Raw genomic sequence first — 18,092 nt, 5'->3', positions numbered from 1 at the left:
AGAATCGTTTACGGTGGTTTGGACGTATTCGGTGAAGGCCTAATGATGCTCCAGTTAGAAGGATGGAGAAATGGAAAAATATATTAGTTAAAAGAGGTCGGGGTAGGCCTAGGAAGACATGGATGGAGATGATAGAAAAGGATATGAATGCTTTGAACCTCACCGAGGACATGGCATTAGATAGAAATGATTGGAGGAGAAGGATTCATGTGGAAGACCCATAATGATTTTCTTTTTTGGTTCATATCGCCGACCCCAATTGTTTTGGGATGAAGGCGTAGTTGTTGTTGTATGTTCTTTTCCTTCTCCTGTGCAAGAATTCACATGGTATCAAAGCTCTTTTATGAAGGCACGTCAGCGAATTTTCCCTCTAAAATATACGTTCATCTTTTTTTCTCCATTTCCTAATCTTCCTCTTTTTCACTACTACTTTCTCTATCCTTTTTATTTTTCTTCTTCTCACGTCTCTCTACCTTCCCTATTCTCTTCGAATTTTTTTCTTGTTCTACAGAACAAACAACAAAAAAAGAAATCCTCTTTCCCTTATTAAAATTTTTAGTATCCAAACCTAGATCTGATATTGCAAGTAAATCTGTCCCAACCAGAGTTACCAGTCGAGGAAGCGGGAGCGGGAAGCGAGGCACTTTCAAAAATTTAGGAAGCGAGGAAGCGTGGGACCACTTAGAAGAAAATTCTGAACCGTCTCGGAAACGACCTAGGAAGTGAACCGGAAGCGACCTAGGAAGCGAGGGGAAGCGAAAAAAAATGAAAAAAATGGGGAAGCGAGGGGGAAGCGAGGGGGAAGCATGGGGGAAACGTGGGGGAAGCGCGCTTCCCATTTATGGGAAGCGCGTTTCCCATAAAAGGGGGACGCGCTTCCCATAAAAGGGAAGCGCGCTTCCCAAAAAAGGGGGACGCTTCCCCTCACGCTTCGGAAGCGCGACGTTTCGCGCTTCCCCTTTTGCCTAGGCGCTTCCGGTAACTCTGGTCCCAACCTCTCTCTCTAAAAAAGGCCATATTGATATCACTAGTCAAGTTGCTACATCACCTCTGAAGTTGCTGACATCACCATAGCCTACAAATATGGAGCTTCTTGAAAATCATTCTTAATTCTTCTTCTTCAGCCAATGAGATCTTCACCTTCAATCCACCCTTCTTGTTGATGTCATCAAATTTGACGCCAACTTTCTCTGTGACCAATTCTATATCATTTGTTGCATCTTTTATCCTTTGTTACACCTTACCTAAGCCAATTTTAATTCTCAAACTTTCCTACAACCATGGCCACTTCTTTAGTTCCTCCTTTCCTTTTCAATCAATTTCAGAAAAACTCAACTTTACCAACTTTCTTGTGTGTAAAAAACAAATTGTACATGTTATTCAAGGGCACAATCTTATGGGACATATTAATGGAATTTCGATGAGACCTTTAAAATGCATGGATACAATGAAGGAGAGAGGGAGGAACCTCTGAGCAGTACACAATCACTTAAGAAGAATCTAGAATTTTAAGCGTGGAATATGTGTGATTAGTAGCTTGTGGTATATATTGTTAAGATATACATATACGTGTATATATATGTATATATACATGTATATGTATATATGTGTTTATTGTTAACTGAAATACCCATTAGGGGTATTTCGGTTTTTCTCTGTAATAGGTGTCAGCCCATTAGGAGTTGACATTTCTGCATTTTATTTCATGTATTTATTTTTGTCTTTTTCTTTTTTTACCTTTTTGTCTTTTTCAGATTTGATAGGACAGCTCCATATAGCTGTTGGAGCTGCCTCAACAGCTATATTTGTGACTGTTGAGTGCAGCCCCAACAGCCATATTGAGTTGCACCCCATTGGCTCCATTGTATTATAAATTGGCCTCTTGTGGCCTTGTATTCCTAACTCATTCTTGAGTGCTTCTATGCAATAACAAGTTTGTAGACCCTTGTGTGGGTGGTTTCGTGATTCAATCAAGTATTTTTACTTGATTGGTATCAGAGCTTTGGTGGTCCAAAGGCAAGTTTTTTGAAGAAAGTTCGTGACAATGTCAAGAGGAGAATCGTATGCTTAGGGGATACAACAAATCGAGGATTATTGCATCGGAAAGTGTGTCATCTCTCAAATAAGTGCTTGTATTTCACTCTTTTTTTCTTTCTTCTTCGTTCTCTACCCTTTCTCTTAGCCTTGTAAGGAAATGGAGAATGAAAGAGAGGTAATGGTCTTCATTCCCGTATGCCTAAACGATGCAAACTATGTGATGTGGGCATCCATAGTTAAACACAAAATATGGGAAAAGGGATTATGGGGTTTGGTGGACGGTACTGAAAGAGAATCCAAGCTCATTCTTACAAAAAATGAGAATGGGAAAGAGGTTTCTCTTCAAGGAGAGAAAATGGGTAAAATTGTTTTCGATTACGAGAAAAAATGGAAAGAGTAGAGGATGGGTCACTCCAAAATAATTGGATGGCTCATCAATAGTGTGGACATCCACAAATGTTCTAGCTTAGTGAAATTTGATTTCGCTAGTGATGCATGGAAATATCTTAAAGACATGTATAGTCTTAAAGATATTGCACACATATGCAATGTCCAAAACAAGGTGAGAATCATGACCCAAGGAGAAAAGAGTATTAGAGAATATTACAATGCACTCTCTCCTTTGGGATGAATTGACTCTTCTTGAGCCAAAATGGCATCGTCTTCAAGATGTAGAACTCCATGAAAATCAAATTAAAACAGAGCATTTCTACCAATTTGTGAATGGGCTTAGGCCCGAATTTGAGGGAACTAAATCGGCTCTCCTTCATAAAGGAGGTGTGCCATCCATAGTCGAAACTCTTGAAGAATTGACTATGGAAGAAAATAGATTGAAGAAGCCATCCACTTCAAAGGATGAAGAAACCGTACTTGCTATGTCAAAGCCCGGTAATCATACTAGGAGTTATAAACCTTCTCACTTTGTGAAAAATGAGAATGAGAGAAATCCTAACAACTATAAGAGGAATGACAAAATCATATGCTATCATTGTTATGAACCGGGACACATCAAGCTGTTTTGTCCAAAAAGAAAGAAAGAAGATCACCGAGATAATAAGCGAGTTGCTTCGGTGGAAAGGAATGATGTTGACAACTCCAAATGCATTGGCTCCCTATCTTTAGCTCAATTAATGGAGTTGCTACAACCAATGTTCAAAACTCAAGCTTCTTTCTTTTTGGGGGCGACCGTATCCACAAGTGGTGACCCTGGTAAGACTTCTTGGATCTTGGACTCTGGTGCCTCTTTTCATATTACTCCAAATGAGTCAATATTATCCGAATTTCATTCTAACTCAAATGATTCTTATGTTTCAACCGCCGACGGAACATCCTTAAAAATCAAAAGTCTTAGAATCTTTTAAAAACAACCAAACATTCATATACCAAATATTAGGGTTGTGCCAAAATTAAATATGAACATTTTATCGGTTTCATAAATTACGACTATGGTTGTAAAGTTTTATTTTCTTCTAATGATTGTTTAATACAAGATCTCTAGTCCGAGAAACCGATTAGGCAAGACCATAGAAGAGGAGATCTCTATGTAATGAACAATCTTGAGTTATCAAAACAATCTTTTTGTAATTTTGTGGAAAAGAAAGATATAGAAAATTGGCACAAAAGACTAGGACATCCTAGTGTGACCAAATTATACTTGTTTTCATTTCTTACTTATTATAAAGAAAAGAATTTGGTTTGTGAAGATTGCATTCTTGGCAAAATGAAAGCTTTATCTTTTGGGCAAAGATAATTTATATCCAAAAATCCATTTGAGTTAGTACATTCGGATGTATGGGGACCGGCTCTAGTTATATCTAAAGGCGGGGTATCTTACTATGTTATATTTGTAGATGATTATAGTAGACATTCTTGGATCTTTTTTATTAAGCAAAAGTCTGAAGTACTTGATTGTTTTAAAAGATTTTTCTATTACGTAAATACTCAATTCAAAACCAATATTCAAATTTTTAGATTCGATTCTGGGGGGGAATTTGTATCAAAAGAATTTAATTTTTTTTTATTCAAATGGCATCATTCATCAAAAAACTTGCCCTTACACTCCTCAACAAAATGGATTAGCTGAAAGAAAGCATAGACATATTGTTGAGACCACTCGAACACTTCTTGTATCAAAAAATGTTCCAAAAATGTTTTGGGCCAAAGCTGCTCTTACGACAGTCTATTTGATAAATAGAATGCCCTCAAAAGTTATTGAAAATATATCCCCTATTGAAAAATTGCTTAAAATCCCCCCCGATTATAAACGATTGAGAGTCTTTGGATGTAAGTGTTTTGTTCTTACCCATAAGAACGACAAACTTTCTCCAAAAGCAATTCCTTGTGTTTTTTGTACTATGCCGAAAATCAAAAGGGATATAGATGTTATGACAGGGAAAGGGACAAATTATATGTTTCACGAAATGTTACATTTCTTGAAAATGAAGATGGTTTTAGCAAGGAAAAAACCCAAGAAAACTATGATTATTCATTTATTTTTTATCTCATCAATGAACATGAAGGGTATAAAAATCTTCATAATGAGCATGAAAGTGAACATGAAGACTCTGACTCTCATGATGCAAGTGAAAATATAGACAACAATCTTAACAATATCGACCCATCCCATGGTAACATACAAACATATACTAGGCGGACAGAAGGGCACCCACCATGTGCTTTAGAAAGATATTCTCAAAATCAAGATATTGATTCTGCTAGTATTAGAAAATCGGTAAGAATTTCAAAAGCTCCTAGTAGATTTGTATCCTATGATTCCTTTGAACCAAGATACTGAGCATGCTTAATGGCCATATACTCATATTTTGAACCATCATCCTACTATGAAGCTAAAAATCATCAAGAATAGATTAAAGCCATGAACGATGAATTAAAAGCATTAGAAAAGGCAAAAAACTTGGGAAATTCAAACATTACCTAAAGAAAGGAAAACTATAGGATGTAGATGGGTTTACAAAATCAAAACCAAATGGGATGGGACATTGGAAAGATATAAAGCTAGACTAGTAGCTAAGGGATACAGTCAAAAATATGGAATTGACTATGATGAGACCTTTGCCCCAGTTGCTCGAATGACGACTGTCAGAACTCTCATCTCTATAGCATCAATCCAAAAATGGCCAATTTTTCAAGGGAGTAAACTATATCAAAGATGTGCTTAAAGACAACTTTGATATGACAGATCTTGGCTTTTTACGGTATTTCCTTGGAATTGAAGTAGCTTACTCACCTCGTGGTTATTTTTTGTCACAGACTAAGTATGTCGCAGAGATTATAGAGAGATTAGGACTCTCAGATGAAAAACGGGTTGACACTCCAGAGGTCATAAATACAAAAATGAAGAAGGATAATGGAGAACCTCTGCAAGATCCAACCCCATACAGACAAATGATTGGAGCCTTGTCCTACCTTTCTATTACTCGTCCTGATATCTCTCATGTTATTCACTCTGCCAGTCAATTTCAGCATGCTCCCACTACAGTACATATGAGTGTTGTAATGAGAATTATTAGATATATTAAGAATTCTATAAGTCATGGATTGTTTTTATCATCTTCTTCCTCATTAGAAGTCATTGCATACTCAGATTCTGACTGGAGAGGGGATGTGAATGATAGACGCTCAACCACTGGTTTGTGTGTTTTTGTAGGTGACTCCCTAATTTCCTGGCGATGTAAGAAGCAACAGAAGGTGTCTCTCTCATCAACTGAAGCTGAGTATCGCACCATGGCAACGACTACGTCTGAGTTAGTATGGTTGCGACAACTGCTAGAGGATTTGAGAATTCATACCACAGAACCTTCCGGATTATGCTGTGACAACAAGAGTGTTGTATATATCGCGAGCCATCATACGTTTCATGAGAGGACAAAATGTAACGCCCCAAAAATACAGGACTTGTAACTTTTAGAATAGTTTAGAAAGCTTTGAAATCATACAATTATCAGAGTCTAAATAGTACTTCAGCAGAAAATGATATTTTTAAAACAACAAGTCGATGGACCTTGAGCGCATTACAGCGTAAATTTTCCTTTACCGAATTTCGCACAACTATTGAAATCAAATGGTTTAAAATGCAATTTCAATGATTGAGAATTTGTTTGTTGAAACCAAGAAGAAGTTTACTAAAACAGTTTTAGTAACTCAAGGTTTAATAAAAAGAGAAATTTTGGAATACACCTTATACCAAATTTACCAACATGTCCTCAGGAGCAAAACGTGAGGGAAAGAGCTCTATCTTGATCTCATCACGCCATCGTGTCATCGCAGACTGTATTACCTATCCATTTTCTGCCCATAAAATGAGTCAGTTTCACTAAAAAGTGCCTTATGTTCCAACAGAATATCAACTCACAGACTTCTTTACCAACGCACTTCTTTCACCCAGATTTCACTTCCTACTTGGCAAACTATCGGTTGTTTCACCATGAGTTTGAGGGGGGGTGTTAAGATATACATATACATGTATATATGTGTATATATACATGTATATGTATATATGTGTTTATTGTTAACTGAAATACCCATTAGGAGTATTTCGGTCTTTTCTCTGTAATAGGTGTCAGCCCATTAGGGGCTGACATTTTTGCATTTTATTTCATGTATTTATTTGTCTTTTTTTTTTTTACCTTTTTGTCTTTTTCAAATTTGATGGGACAACTCCATATAGCTGTTGGAGCTGCCCCAACAGCTATATTTATGAATGCTGAGTGCAGCCCCAACAGCCATATTGAGTTGCACCCCATTGGCTCTATTGTATTATAAATTGGCCTCTTGTGGCCTTGTATTCCTAACTCATTCTTAAGTGCTTCTATGCAATAACAAGTTTGTAGACCCTTGTGTGGGTGGTTTTGTGATTCAATCAAGTATTTTTACTTGATTAAAAGTGTGTTCTTGCATGTGTATCGGATTCAATCCACTTCATTACATATATTACCTCTATGTTACAAAGGGTGCTTCTTCAAGCCCTTCAGGTTATTCTGCAAAGGAGTTATGAGATCATCTCCAAAAGATATATTCTCATATATCTGTCTCATGCACCTGAAGATCATCTTACAAAATCTAAAATGTGGCAGCTCTATGATTTAAGGCTTCTTAAGTCAAGTCACAGTTGCATCTGATTTGTTGGCTGCCATAGGACATCTAGTTCTAGATTGAAATATTGTAACTGTAGTCCTTACTGCTTAGGATATTAATTTCATAATATTGTTGCCTCTATAATGTCAAAGAGAGGACCTTCCTACCTTTGATGATCTGAGGCCTACTCCAATACGAAGCTATCTTCATGCCTAAAGGTGTGAAACCAAACAATATTGGAAAATCCTCATGAAGTGTTGAATGTTTCCATCTTTTCTCCACATGGTGGAAATCTAGGTCAGAATCTCAGAGGTAGAGGATGTGGCAGAGGCTTTGCCCTAGGTTATGGTGCATTTTCATACAATCATCATGGCCAAGGGCTGCTTCTCATGCATAATATACCCTCAGTGCCATATTGCACTTATTACAAAATTGGGTGCTGCAGTTGATGGTATTATCCTAAAATAATACTCATAATTCTGAAGCAAAGAGTATGAACAGAGGAACTTGCACCACACTACCAACTAGGAAAGCAGGTTTACCCAGTGCTAACTCAGGAGATCATGCAACACTACTCTTTCTGTAATCATAGCTTGCGGACAGCTAGAGATGGTGTCTGATGTTGACTCAGAGCAGCTAACCATGTCATAGCAAATGCAGGTAATTTTTCTCAATTAAGATCCTATCTGATAAAAGGAAGAATCATTCCCAAGAATGAAAATTTGTGCAACATATCTTATGTAGGTCTAGCACATGTTAGAACTTCTACTGGTCATTTGAGTCTTCTGGAAATTTTCCTAGTTAGTAGATAAGTCAGATGTTCATGTTGTCTATTCTCATACTTCTATTGTTGTAAAGGTCCCTCACATGAATCAAATGTTTGCTAAAGGAGAGGTGGAAGAATCTTTACTTTTTCATAGAGGTTCTTACTTTGGTTTGCCATTCGAGTTGTACATTAATGGTTCTTTCCTCAGAAGTTGGTTATTTCAATAATTGTTCTAGAGAGTTGTGGTGTGCCTGGCTTGGGGACAATCATGATGAGTCATTTATTCTTTATGTAGTGACGGTTTTCCTTCATTAGGCTAGAGTGTCAGCTCAAATATGAAACTATGTGTGAGTTGTCAAGTATGTAAAAGTCATTTGTTACTTTTTAGCAGAATAAGTGAGTCTCTTTTTCATTTCAACTTGTACATTCTAATGTGTGGAGACTTGCCCCATGTGATTTTTTTTTCTCATTGTTAAATCAATTTTGTGGATGACTTCGCTTAAATACACATGGATTTTCTTTCTAAAACACAAGTTTGAAGCTTTTCCCATGTTCAAGAAGTTCATGGCTTATGTTGAGAATCAATTGTTCTGCACAAATCGTTAAAAGCAATGGTGATTAAAATATGCCTCCAATGCTTTTAAAGAATTTCTCCTAAATAGTGATATTAACTTATGAGATTTCCTGCTCAAACACTATGCAGCAAAATGGAGTGTCGGAGTGAAATTGCTTTGACAATGTTGCATGTGAGTGGATTGCTGAATTACTTATGGACTGAAGCCTTCTACACAGTTATTTTTCTCATTAACCGCATGCCTGCCTATGAGAAATTTGAATGGTCAATCACCATATCATACGTTTTTTGGCAAAGTCCCAGATTATTCATTCTTGTAAGCATTTGGATGTGTTATGTGCATGTTGACAAGCCTCTTTGAGACATTCTCTCATGCAGAAAATTCAGGGTTCATTGGCTATGATGTCACAAGGGATTTATTGTTTAATCCACAAACCAAAAGTATATTAATATCTCGGCATGTGATATTTGATGAAAGAAATCTTAGGACTGGATATAGTATTTCATTCAACTCAGAAAGTTTTGCAAATAACAGATTTTCTGTTGGCACTGGGAATGGCTTATGGTCGAGACCAGCTATTTATCATTTGCAAGTCCTGCTGAATTCCAAACTGTTCCATCATAAGGAAAACAACAATGTTGATGAAGGTGTGAAGGAGGTATACGAGGGAGCAAACACATGGGATGAACCTATATATTTCCTATGTTAGAAGGAGAAATGAACAGGTTGCATCTCAATGACAGAATAATAGCAAGGTTGGCCAGGTTTCTGTTCAAGTTCCCATGACATTTGAAGATGTGCTGAAACCATAGTTATGTCCCAAGGATACTCCATGTTGGCCCCCGTATCATGTCCCCTTATATACTAGTCATATTGAAAACTTCACAAAAATGGTTGTATTCCCGTACATGTTATCCATGTGACATAGAACCATAGTCAGATATTGATAGTATTTTTTAAAATGCTATATAAATCTTTTTTTTGGAAACATTATTTTAGAAGGTAAAATATCTTGATATTTTCTAAATTAAATTTATTGCAATATTTTTGAGAAATTATCCCAGTAATGATACTCCATGTTGGCCCCCGTATCGTGTCACCTTATATACTAGTCAGTCATATTGAAAACTTTATAAAAATGATTGTATTCCCGTACATGTTATCCATGTGACATAGAACCATAGTCAGATATTGATAGTATTTTTTAAAATGCTATATAAATCTGTTTTTTGGAAACATTATTTTAGAAGGTAAAATATCTTGGTATTTTCTAAATTAAATTTATTGCAATATTTTTGAGAAATTATCCCAGTAATGTCATGATATTTACAGTCACTTTTATATTTTTTTACTTTTAAATGTTTTTTCTTCTTTCTTTTGTATTTTTTATGTCAAAATTTTTATAACTTTCTTTTTGCATTTCTACAAAAAACTTATTTTCTACACATTCTTTTCTTACTTATTTCTGCTATTTTCTATATTCTTTAAATGTTTTAGGTGCCAAAATTTTCTTGAAATTTATCAAAGCAGCCTGTATTATCGTGAGATTTTGCTTGCCAGGATATAGCCTAGACTGATATTTGTGATTATGTCTGAGACTTCTGGTATAGCAGTTGGTTAGGATGGTCACATTGAGCAGCATTCTATAAGTATTCCAGCATCAAGTTCAGAACCCCAAGATCGGCAGGGGCAACAATCCTGTCTTAAGAAGATATGCAAGATCCAAGTTGCGGATTGATAGGGTTGTCAGTTGGGGTGCCTTTTCTGCAGATTTTGACATGTTTTTGGCTGCACTGCAACAAGAAAGTCTGCCCCAGTTCTTTGCTCATGCCAAGAACACAACAGAAAATAACTTGGAACTATCTCAATGATCATTGTATCTAGAGATGTAGAAGTCTGATTGTACTAGATTGCATTATGCCTTCCTTTTCTTGTATCACTGTATTGGCGGCTTCATGCTTTCCCTAAGTTTCACAAAATTTTGCTGTCTCCGTTTTAAATAAAATATGTTGGTGATTGGGTTTGTTGTAGTTTTGGATTAATCAATTTTCAGAACTGTCTTTTTTGTCTTTCCATGCTACAGTTAATCTTGGAAGGTATGGGTCGAGCTCTGCATACGAACTTTAACGTGCACTTCAAATGTGATGCTCTGAAGGTAAGCAAAGAATTTGCTCGTGTATAAGACCATTAACTGTTACATTTAGCTTTGGAAAGGTTCATGCATATGATGATTTTGATCCTCATTTTTTGTTCTCATCCCTTCTATCAGCTTGCAATGTTGAAGAACCAGAGGCTGGCTAAGCGGCTTGTCAATGGAAATATATATGACTGCATCTGCCGATATGAACCTGCTCCTTAAGAAGAGCTTCAGCAAACCCAGAAGGTTTCAGCCATTTATATAGTATTATCAATAAGATGAGCTAGTATTTCCTTGAGTTGATTGATGATCCTCTTAAGAGAAACTGTTTTTCCACAACCGAATAAATACATGAGCATATATCAAAGTTATTGTTATTCGACGTTGTTTGCATTCCAGTTGTTAGATCAATGTAAAGCAGCCTGCAATATGATTTGAACTAGGGCTGTCAACAGGTTGGGTTTGTGTCAGGTCAGGGTTTACTCGAACCTGCTCAAACAACTAGTTAGGTTTGGGTATCCGACCAAATTATGTCAAGTCAAGAAAATGAATCCCAAACCCAACCTGTATAATTTAAAGGGTATTTAAAACTTATATGTACACTATATAAAATGTTCGGATCAACCAGATTGGGTTGGATGCTTGGATATCCAAACAAAATTACTTCCCAAACTCAGCCTTCCTGTTACTCGGGTCAGGTTCACGTCAACCAATATAATGTTTGCATTAGAATTTTTGATGCCCATACCCAGGTATTTGGGTTCAGGCTCGGTCAGGTATTCAACACAAACCCGATCAGTTGACAGCTCTAATTTGAACTGCATTTTATTGAAGCAGATCAACAAATACTTCTCAAATTCAGACCACAATTGGATTGAATTTGTATAACAGAAACAAAGATCATATCAGAATAGACTAATCACTACCTCACACTCATTCATTAGGGATTAGATGCCTGGAATATTTTGAAATAAAGCAATTGGACAGGATTAGCTTAGATGTAAAATGAATCATACAACAGTGCATTCTTACAAAGAGTGAAAATGTTAATCAAATTTTTGCTCATGGCAAGAAAATAGAAGCATATGAGCATTGCCATATTGATACACAATTTTTCTGCTATAACTGATGATACAAATTGTTGCTAAAGGAACTAATGCACTAAGCTGCACTCCATTTTCATGCATCATTTTGCAATTTATGCAGCCATAAAAGCAGCCTAGTCATCCTTCAGCAAACTCTGCGCAACCTTGCTGTTCTCCTTTGCTTCCTCCATCTTTCTTTAAGATCACCAACCTCTTCGTTAGCTTTGCATTTATGAGTCACTAAATCATTGGTCTTGTGTTCATCAGTAGATTTGGGGAAATCTGCTCGCCTTATTCTTGCTGCCTCTGCTAGTAGATCATGTATTAGCATTTCAGTAGTCTTAGCAGTAATACCCCTCAAGTACCATGAAATGGGTGGGGGAGGAACTAAGGTTGGCTGAATCAATTGTTGCAAACTAACAACAGATCCTACTCTTCCTTTGCCTCCAGTACACCGCTCATAATCTGCATATGTTTTCAGCACGAACGTTTGGCATGTGTGTTCATCCACAAACAACGGTTTCAGTTCCCATGAACCTTCAAATCTTTTCATAAAACCCGTCTTCCTTTGCTTGAAACTTACCTGAGGAAGAAGAAAAAATCCTAAGGATGATTTTGCATGTGCATGCACGTGCGTGAGTGTGCATTTGTTTCATGTAAACCCTTTCCTTACTGTGTGATCCTTTCGGTTTTGATCAACTAGGAGATGTACTGAAATGACACCAGACCACCACAAGAATCTCCATGAAGCTGCTTGTTCCACTTCAACCAGTTGCCTTAGTCCCTCATCCACCAAAACCCTTCTTGAAGTGACTTCCTACCACAAGGAAAGTGCAAACAACGGGTGAATACGGTCTGTACAATCTCACATCTAAGTACTACATTTTTTTAATTGAAAAAAGGACATTAGAAATAGACCAATGTACAAGAGAAAGATATAAATTTCCGAAGGTGACCCCTTCTATGGTCCATAGAACTAACCATATAATCCATCATTAAGAACCATGTTCAATTCAAATCAGCAGTAGGGTGACTTAACAGGAGTTAAAACCTAGTGCCACATGGACTTCAGCAAAACCTGATGATGAAATCAAATCTGGGTCACTTGCTAGGGCCTAGATTGAAATGTTGATTTGGGACAATCTCACTCAACCATAGGGACTGAACTGAAGAGTTGTGAAATTCCTGTCTCGCTAAGTTGGACTGGGATCCCACCCAATGATGGCCTAGCTGAGAGCCAAATACTGCAGGTCTTAAAACATCATTTGAGATTGGAATAATTGACAAAACTCAGCTGAGATGGAAATCCATCTTCTGTGTAAAATAAAAGCCATTTGATACTAAAGTCAAGTACATCAGACTTGAGGTCAACTGCTTGGTTTGGTAGGTCAACCATGTCTACATAACTGTCTGCACAACATTGAGCAAACTTCTCATTTTGGGTATTCACTGGTTGACAGAAACATAGGTGCCTCGGTAGCATGACATGAACAAGTATGCCTACAAGCAAAATGAGGAATCACATCACCAAGTTTCAGTGCTCCCTTTCAGACGCTTGACGTTACTAGATTGCTCAGAAATGTAACACCATCAATCAACATTAATCAGAAGATTCGAATAAGAGTAATTGAGAATTTTACCTCAATGTTCTTGAACACCCTTTTGTTGCCAGGATCAGTAATGATGTTATATATTGCATCAGGAGGCAAGCCAACCTCGATCTCCACATTCAGGTTGCAAAGAGAACCTTTGGGTACACTGACCTAAAACAGTGCATGTTAGATTTTCTAATATTACCAACAAGATATGGGAATCAATCTTGAATCAATATTCCAAACAGAGAGCAGTGGTGTCTTAGATGGAGTGCCTTCTTGTGCTCATTTGGATCAATCAACCAATGTAGACTGGTAAAGTATGTCACCTGGGTACGAATGCGGGTATGGGTATGGGTTACGGAGGGAACGACAGCAATTCCGAAAAATGTAGGTACAGGAACACAGCTATATATATTAAATATCACATAAATATAAAATAAATTCAAAATAAACTAAATATAATCTACATATATATGCTATATCTATATATATACTAAAAATATAAAGTTATAAATTGAAAATATAATTATAAATTATAAATTATAAATTATAAATTATAAATTATAAATTATAAATTATAAATTATAAATTATAAATTATAAATTATAAATTATAAATTATAAATTATAAATTATAAATTATAAATTATAAATTATAAATTATAAATTATAAATTATAAATTGAATACAAACTTGTATGTACGGAGGGTAAAATGGCATGTCCCGGTGTCTACGTGTGTCGACATGGGTACGAAGGGTAAAATGGCATGTCCCAGTACCATAGCTGGAACTCTACCAATGAACAGATCTGTGCAAGGGTCTGGAACTACTCAACTAATGCCAAGTCTGTACAACTCTGCTAGGCCTGTTGAATAGCTTAAGGTTGCAAGTATGATCCAAGTTTTGTATTACTAACTTCTGGCATCGTATTTTCTTACAAATGAATGCAGATTACTCATAATAACTACATCTGCTAAAAAGAACTGTCTTTATATGGAAAAAACTAAATTAGTCAACTTACAGAAGCTGATAATAGTCAATGTTCAAAATACCTCGATTCGTGGATGGCGATCAACCCAAGTAGAATTTTCTTTCCACACCTGAAGCTGCTTCTCCAAAGTGGCCTCAAAGTTTGGATAGGTGTCTTTCATCTTACACAAATCCGAGCTGACATCTTCTTTTACCTTAGGTTTCGCTGACTGATCAGAACAGAGCGCTAAAGCATTAAAACACTTGTCAAACACAATTTAACTGGTTTACAAAAGATTGGAGATACCTCTAAATAGTTCTGAAAACTTTTGGGTATCTTAGTCAGGAAATCAAGTGATAGCAATGGACTATTGGTTGCTGGGGACATTGCTCTCACAGTCCCCTGATTATCCAAGTATGTACTTGTTCCACTTTCGTCCATCATGGCCTGAGTTCAACCTTCAACATGCTTTGTATAAGCTACAGCAAGCATTATCCTCTTGTCTTTGCAAATATGTCATTTAATAAAAAAAAAAGAAAAGGAAAGAAAGCAGCCATCATTAACCCTGCAGTTGAGACTTACTAAATCAGAAGTAGCGTGGACAAAGTTTTCCAAAAAAGTCAAGCCACCAGAACCATGTCGAAATGCCAGCTTGAAGTCTTGAGATTTATTTATATGTGAAACCAGCTTAGGAAATTCAACCCCCTAGCAACTGAGACTCATAACCTACCTGTTTTAAGAAAATCAAGCAAAATTGCATATATATCTCGCTCCATCGATTTCGGCTTAATGGATCGACATGTCAAATCCAAGCACAGCTTATCTGTGCCCTTAAATCCACTCCAAATGTTATTACCACATTGCAACCTCCTGACAGGAAACAAAATACAAATCAAGATTGGAAGCAATAATGAAATGATGGGACCGATGAGATTGATATGAAGCATTTAGAGATTTCTAATATATAACTTGAACCCTTTTCCTTCACATTTTTATTCCACATTGTTTTGTTTTAGGTTTGGCTGCTTTATGCTAGATAGAGACATCTGGGGAGAACACGATCTCATTTAGATCATACGCTGTAGGGATTTGCAACAACACAACCATCAGGTTTTCTAGAAGTAGCCTAACATGGACCTTGAATTAATCATAGTCAAACAACCATTTATATGTAACTGGCCAAACATGAGGGGCAAGAGCTCATCTAAACCATATGCATCCACTCTATAACAACATAGGCATCTGGTTTTTCTACCTATAGACTAAATAAGACTTTGAACTAACCTGTGTTAAGAAAATCATTCATTCTGAACATGTTAAAAGAACTATAATGATGGGTACATCAAAGTGGACCAAAAAAGACACCAATTCTCTTAAAAAAGAGCCAACAATTTCAAGAAAATCTCAAACGTGCTCGTAGAAAACCCAATCTAGTCATGACCCAATTCTTTAATTTTGGACCAGATCAAGAGGTCATGCATACCCACCTCTGTTTAAGCAGAATCATGCAGCCTTTTGTTATGAAAATTAATTATACACAAATGAATACGAGAAGAAAAGAAGAAACAGAAAAAAAACAGACATCAGATTGATAGCAAAAACAGAAAAGGAACTTGAAAATACACAAACCAAGAAAAGGAAGTCATTTAACGTCATGTACACCAATCGATAAGGAGCATAACTTTTTCTTTCATACAAGAGGTGAATATGACCATGATAGATATACAAAGAAACCCACCATTTTTCTTCCTTTTATTTGAGTTCTTCGAAATTGGGTGGTGCTAGAAACTACCCAACAAGCGCAAGGTAAGCTACAGAGTTCCCTCGCTTCGAATCAGAAGATAACTAACTTTCCACAGTGATCTGTGGACCAACCATGCTGATAGACCGCTATTTTTATACAATTTAGGATAATTTTCAAATAGCCACTAAAATTTACGATCAAATTAATATAACCTCCATTGTCTTCATACTTTTCAAATAGCTCCCCGATTTATTCCCTTTGAGCAAAAACCCATATAGTCCTTTTTTTTAAAGGCAAGCTGGGGTTTGGCAGACCCCACCAATTCTTTTTAGAGGGGAAGTAAACTCAATTTTATTTAATCAAAATAAAGAGAAGAGCTGAGAGCATAAAATATCGACCCTTAGCCTTACAAAAAGAGCAGCGCAAGAGGTAAAAATGGGCATAATCCAACCCAAGTCTTAGATAATCCATTTTGTGCCAACCATGTAAAATACATTGGATAAGATGCAGACCAGCAATGAGGAGACAGGCGTGCGTCATCCCTCAAAGATCCTTGTGTTTCGCTCCTGCCAAACTGCCTACCAAATAGTGAGCAACCAGCACCTCCAAACAAAATACCACCTACTCCTGCTGAGGTTTTGAACCGGCAACGTCCCTCCACAGTGAGATACCAACCATACGGACCCGTTGGTGCCCATATAATCCCATTTGATTTCTCTATCATCTTTAATTTGATGACTTAATTTTGGAATTAATGTTGAATATAAAGGAGAATTTACTCTGTTGCCCCTAGAAAAGCAATGTAAGTTTTTTTTTCTCTTTCTGCTCGATGTAAATTTATTCTGTTTTATGTCCTTAAAAGAATATGAATTGCCATTGTTGTTAGGTGCCAAAGATTATTAGAGAAAAACATGGGTTTTTACCTGTCAATAGTTTTTATTTTCTAAGAAGTCAAGACAAGGCTAAGTTAAGAGCAATAAAAAAAAAATAGTTATTTTGTGAGGATGAATTTGCTTAGTTTGGCTAAAACTTTGTAACTATTTGAAAAACGAAAAACATTTGTCGGGATATATCAATTAGAACTAAAAGTTTGGTGCAGGTTGAAAATTACCCTCAAATATAGGAGGTGTAGGAATCTTAATAGTATATTTGGGCAAGGTTCCATATACCATACTTTGCAGGAGTTTTGTTCCAACGCTTCATTTCTGGATCCAGTAGGGGTGTCAACTGGTAGGGTTTGGTTGGGATCCAGGTGGGACGATCTGATTTGAGATGCTGATACCGAGTCCGGACCTGGGTCCAATAGAGCCTATTGCAAGAGAAATCATACCTGGATCCTATATGGATTACATAAACCAGACCCCGCCCATACCCGGTAAAATAATAAACTTTTTACATTGAAAAATACCAGATCTTAGTTAGAAAGACCGTCGGGCCTGGGTCTGGTGTGAAATTTCACAAACCATACTCGAGTCCATATATTAATCGGACACTTTGAGTCTGACCTGGATTCTAATCGTACCTCCTTGTTTCTCACCAAGGCTCTATAAGGTTTGGTATAGATCGGGTTTGGGTCAAACCCAATACATTGACACCCCGTAGATCCAAGGCATGTAGGGCAGGGTGGTGGTGTCCCCGGCTGGGGTTTTACCTTGCAGGGGCGGGCCCATTAAGTGACCTTGTCCTTGGCGAGGGTTTTCATGTCATTAAAAAAATACTTCATTTCTGGATCAATTAAAACTTGGTTGTCTTTTCTTAAGCTGCCAACTATCCAGATTACTCTTATTCAGTATCACATAGGTTTTCTTAGAATATTATTTGGAGCAGAGTATTGGACAAGTGAGATCCAAGAAGAAAACAGAAGCTTCGATCTGAATGGACAATCTGACCTGGTCAAGTTTGGATCTATATCATGTGGTTCAGGTCCAGATCTGAATCACTCTGCTCGCAAAACCGTGAAATTTGGATCACGTACGTTTGAATCTGATGGCATATTCTTAATTTGGATGAAGATCCGACTTAGCCTGGCCTTACCTTTTAGCGCCCTGTTTAGAAATGACAGGAAAAGAGTGGTATAACCTGTTATTTGA

The 18,092-nt window shown here is 36.8% G+C and overlaps 2 protein-coding genes across 6 annotated transcripts in view; one reads left to right on the top strand and one right to left on the bottom strand.

Annotated features, from left to right (window-relative positions):
* LOC149815553 (pantothenate kinase 2-like) overlaps positions 1 to 11,002 on the top strand; it is a 152,278-nt gene extending 141,276 nt beyond the window's left edge. For all 3 annotated transcript variants that reach the window (XM_089988265.1, XM_089988266.1, XM_089988267.1), the window contains 2 exons: positions 10,556 to 10,627; positions 10,742 to 11,002. In XM_089988265.1, coding sequence (XP_089844391.1) covers positions 10,556 to 10,627; positions 10,742 to 10,831 — 162 coding nt within the window. In that variant the 3' untranslated portion in view covers positions 10,832 to 11,002. The remainder of the gene's footprint in view (positions 1 to 10,555; positions 10,628 to 10,741) is intronic.
* Positions 11,003 to 11,592: 590 nt separating this feature from the next.
* LOC149815552 (uncharacterized) lies at positions 11,593 to 16,130 on the bottom strand. 3 transcript variants are annotated; one of them, XM_089989247.1, is made up of 7 exons: positions 15,997 to 16,130; positions 14,989 to 15,128; positions 14,565 to 14,761; positions 14,341 to 14,487; positions 13,335 to 13,457; positions 12,368 to 12,511; positions 11,593 to 12,277 (listed from the first exon to the last, which is right to left on the bottom strand). In XM_089989247.1, the coding sequence occupies exons 3-7, from the start codon at positions 14,700 to 14,702 to the stop codon at positions 11,840 to 11,842; spliced, it is 990 nt and encodes a 329-aa protein (XP_089845373.1). In that variant the 5' UTR covers positions 14,703 to 14,761; positions 14,989 to 15,128; positions 15,997 to 16,130; the 3' UTR covers positions 11,593 to 11,839. The 3 variants fall into 3 exon arrangements, with proteins under 3 accessions (XP_089845373.1, XP_089845371.1, XP_089845372.1); XM_089989245.1 differs by lacking the exons at positions 14,989 to 15,128; positions 15,997 to 16,130 and adding an exon at positions 14,841 to 14,981 and having other exon boundaries at positions 14,565 to 14,716; XM_089989246.1 differs by lacking the exons at positions 14,989 to 15,128; positions 15,997 to 16,130 and having other exon boundaries at positions 14,565 to 14,823.
* Positions 16,131 to 18,092: the final 1,962 nt, after the last annotated feature.

This window comes from Nuphar pumila, chromosome 15 (assembly GCF_984573655.1).
Source record: "Nuphar pumila chromosome 15, dmNupPumi1.hap1.1, whole genome shotgun sequence".
In the NCBI taxonomy this organism is placed as follows: Eukaryota; Viridiplantae; Streptophyta; class Magnoliopsida; order Nymphaeales; family Nymphaeaceae; genus Nuphar; species Nuphar pumila.
This window is presented reverse-complemented; position numbering and strand designations above follow the sequence as displayed.

What these genes read in the sequence shown, in the direction of transcription:
- LOC149815552 (XM_089989247.1), bottom strand. Translation starts at nt 14,702, where the DNA reads ATGATGGACGAAAGTGGAACAAGTACATACTTGGATAATCAGGGGACT. An exon ending in GTTTTCAGAACTATTTAGAG is followed by an intron (nt 14,488 to 14,564) that starts GTATCTCCAATC and finishes TGTTCTGATCAG; the next exon opens with TCAGCGAAACCTAAGGTAAA. An exon ending in AAAACCGAAAGGATCACACA is followed by an intron (nt 12,278 to 12,367) that starts GTAAGGAAAGGG and finishes CTTCTTCCTCAG; the next exon opens with GTAAGTTTCAAGCAAAGGAA.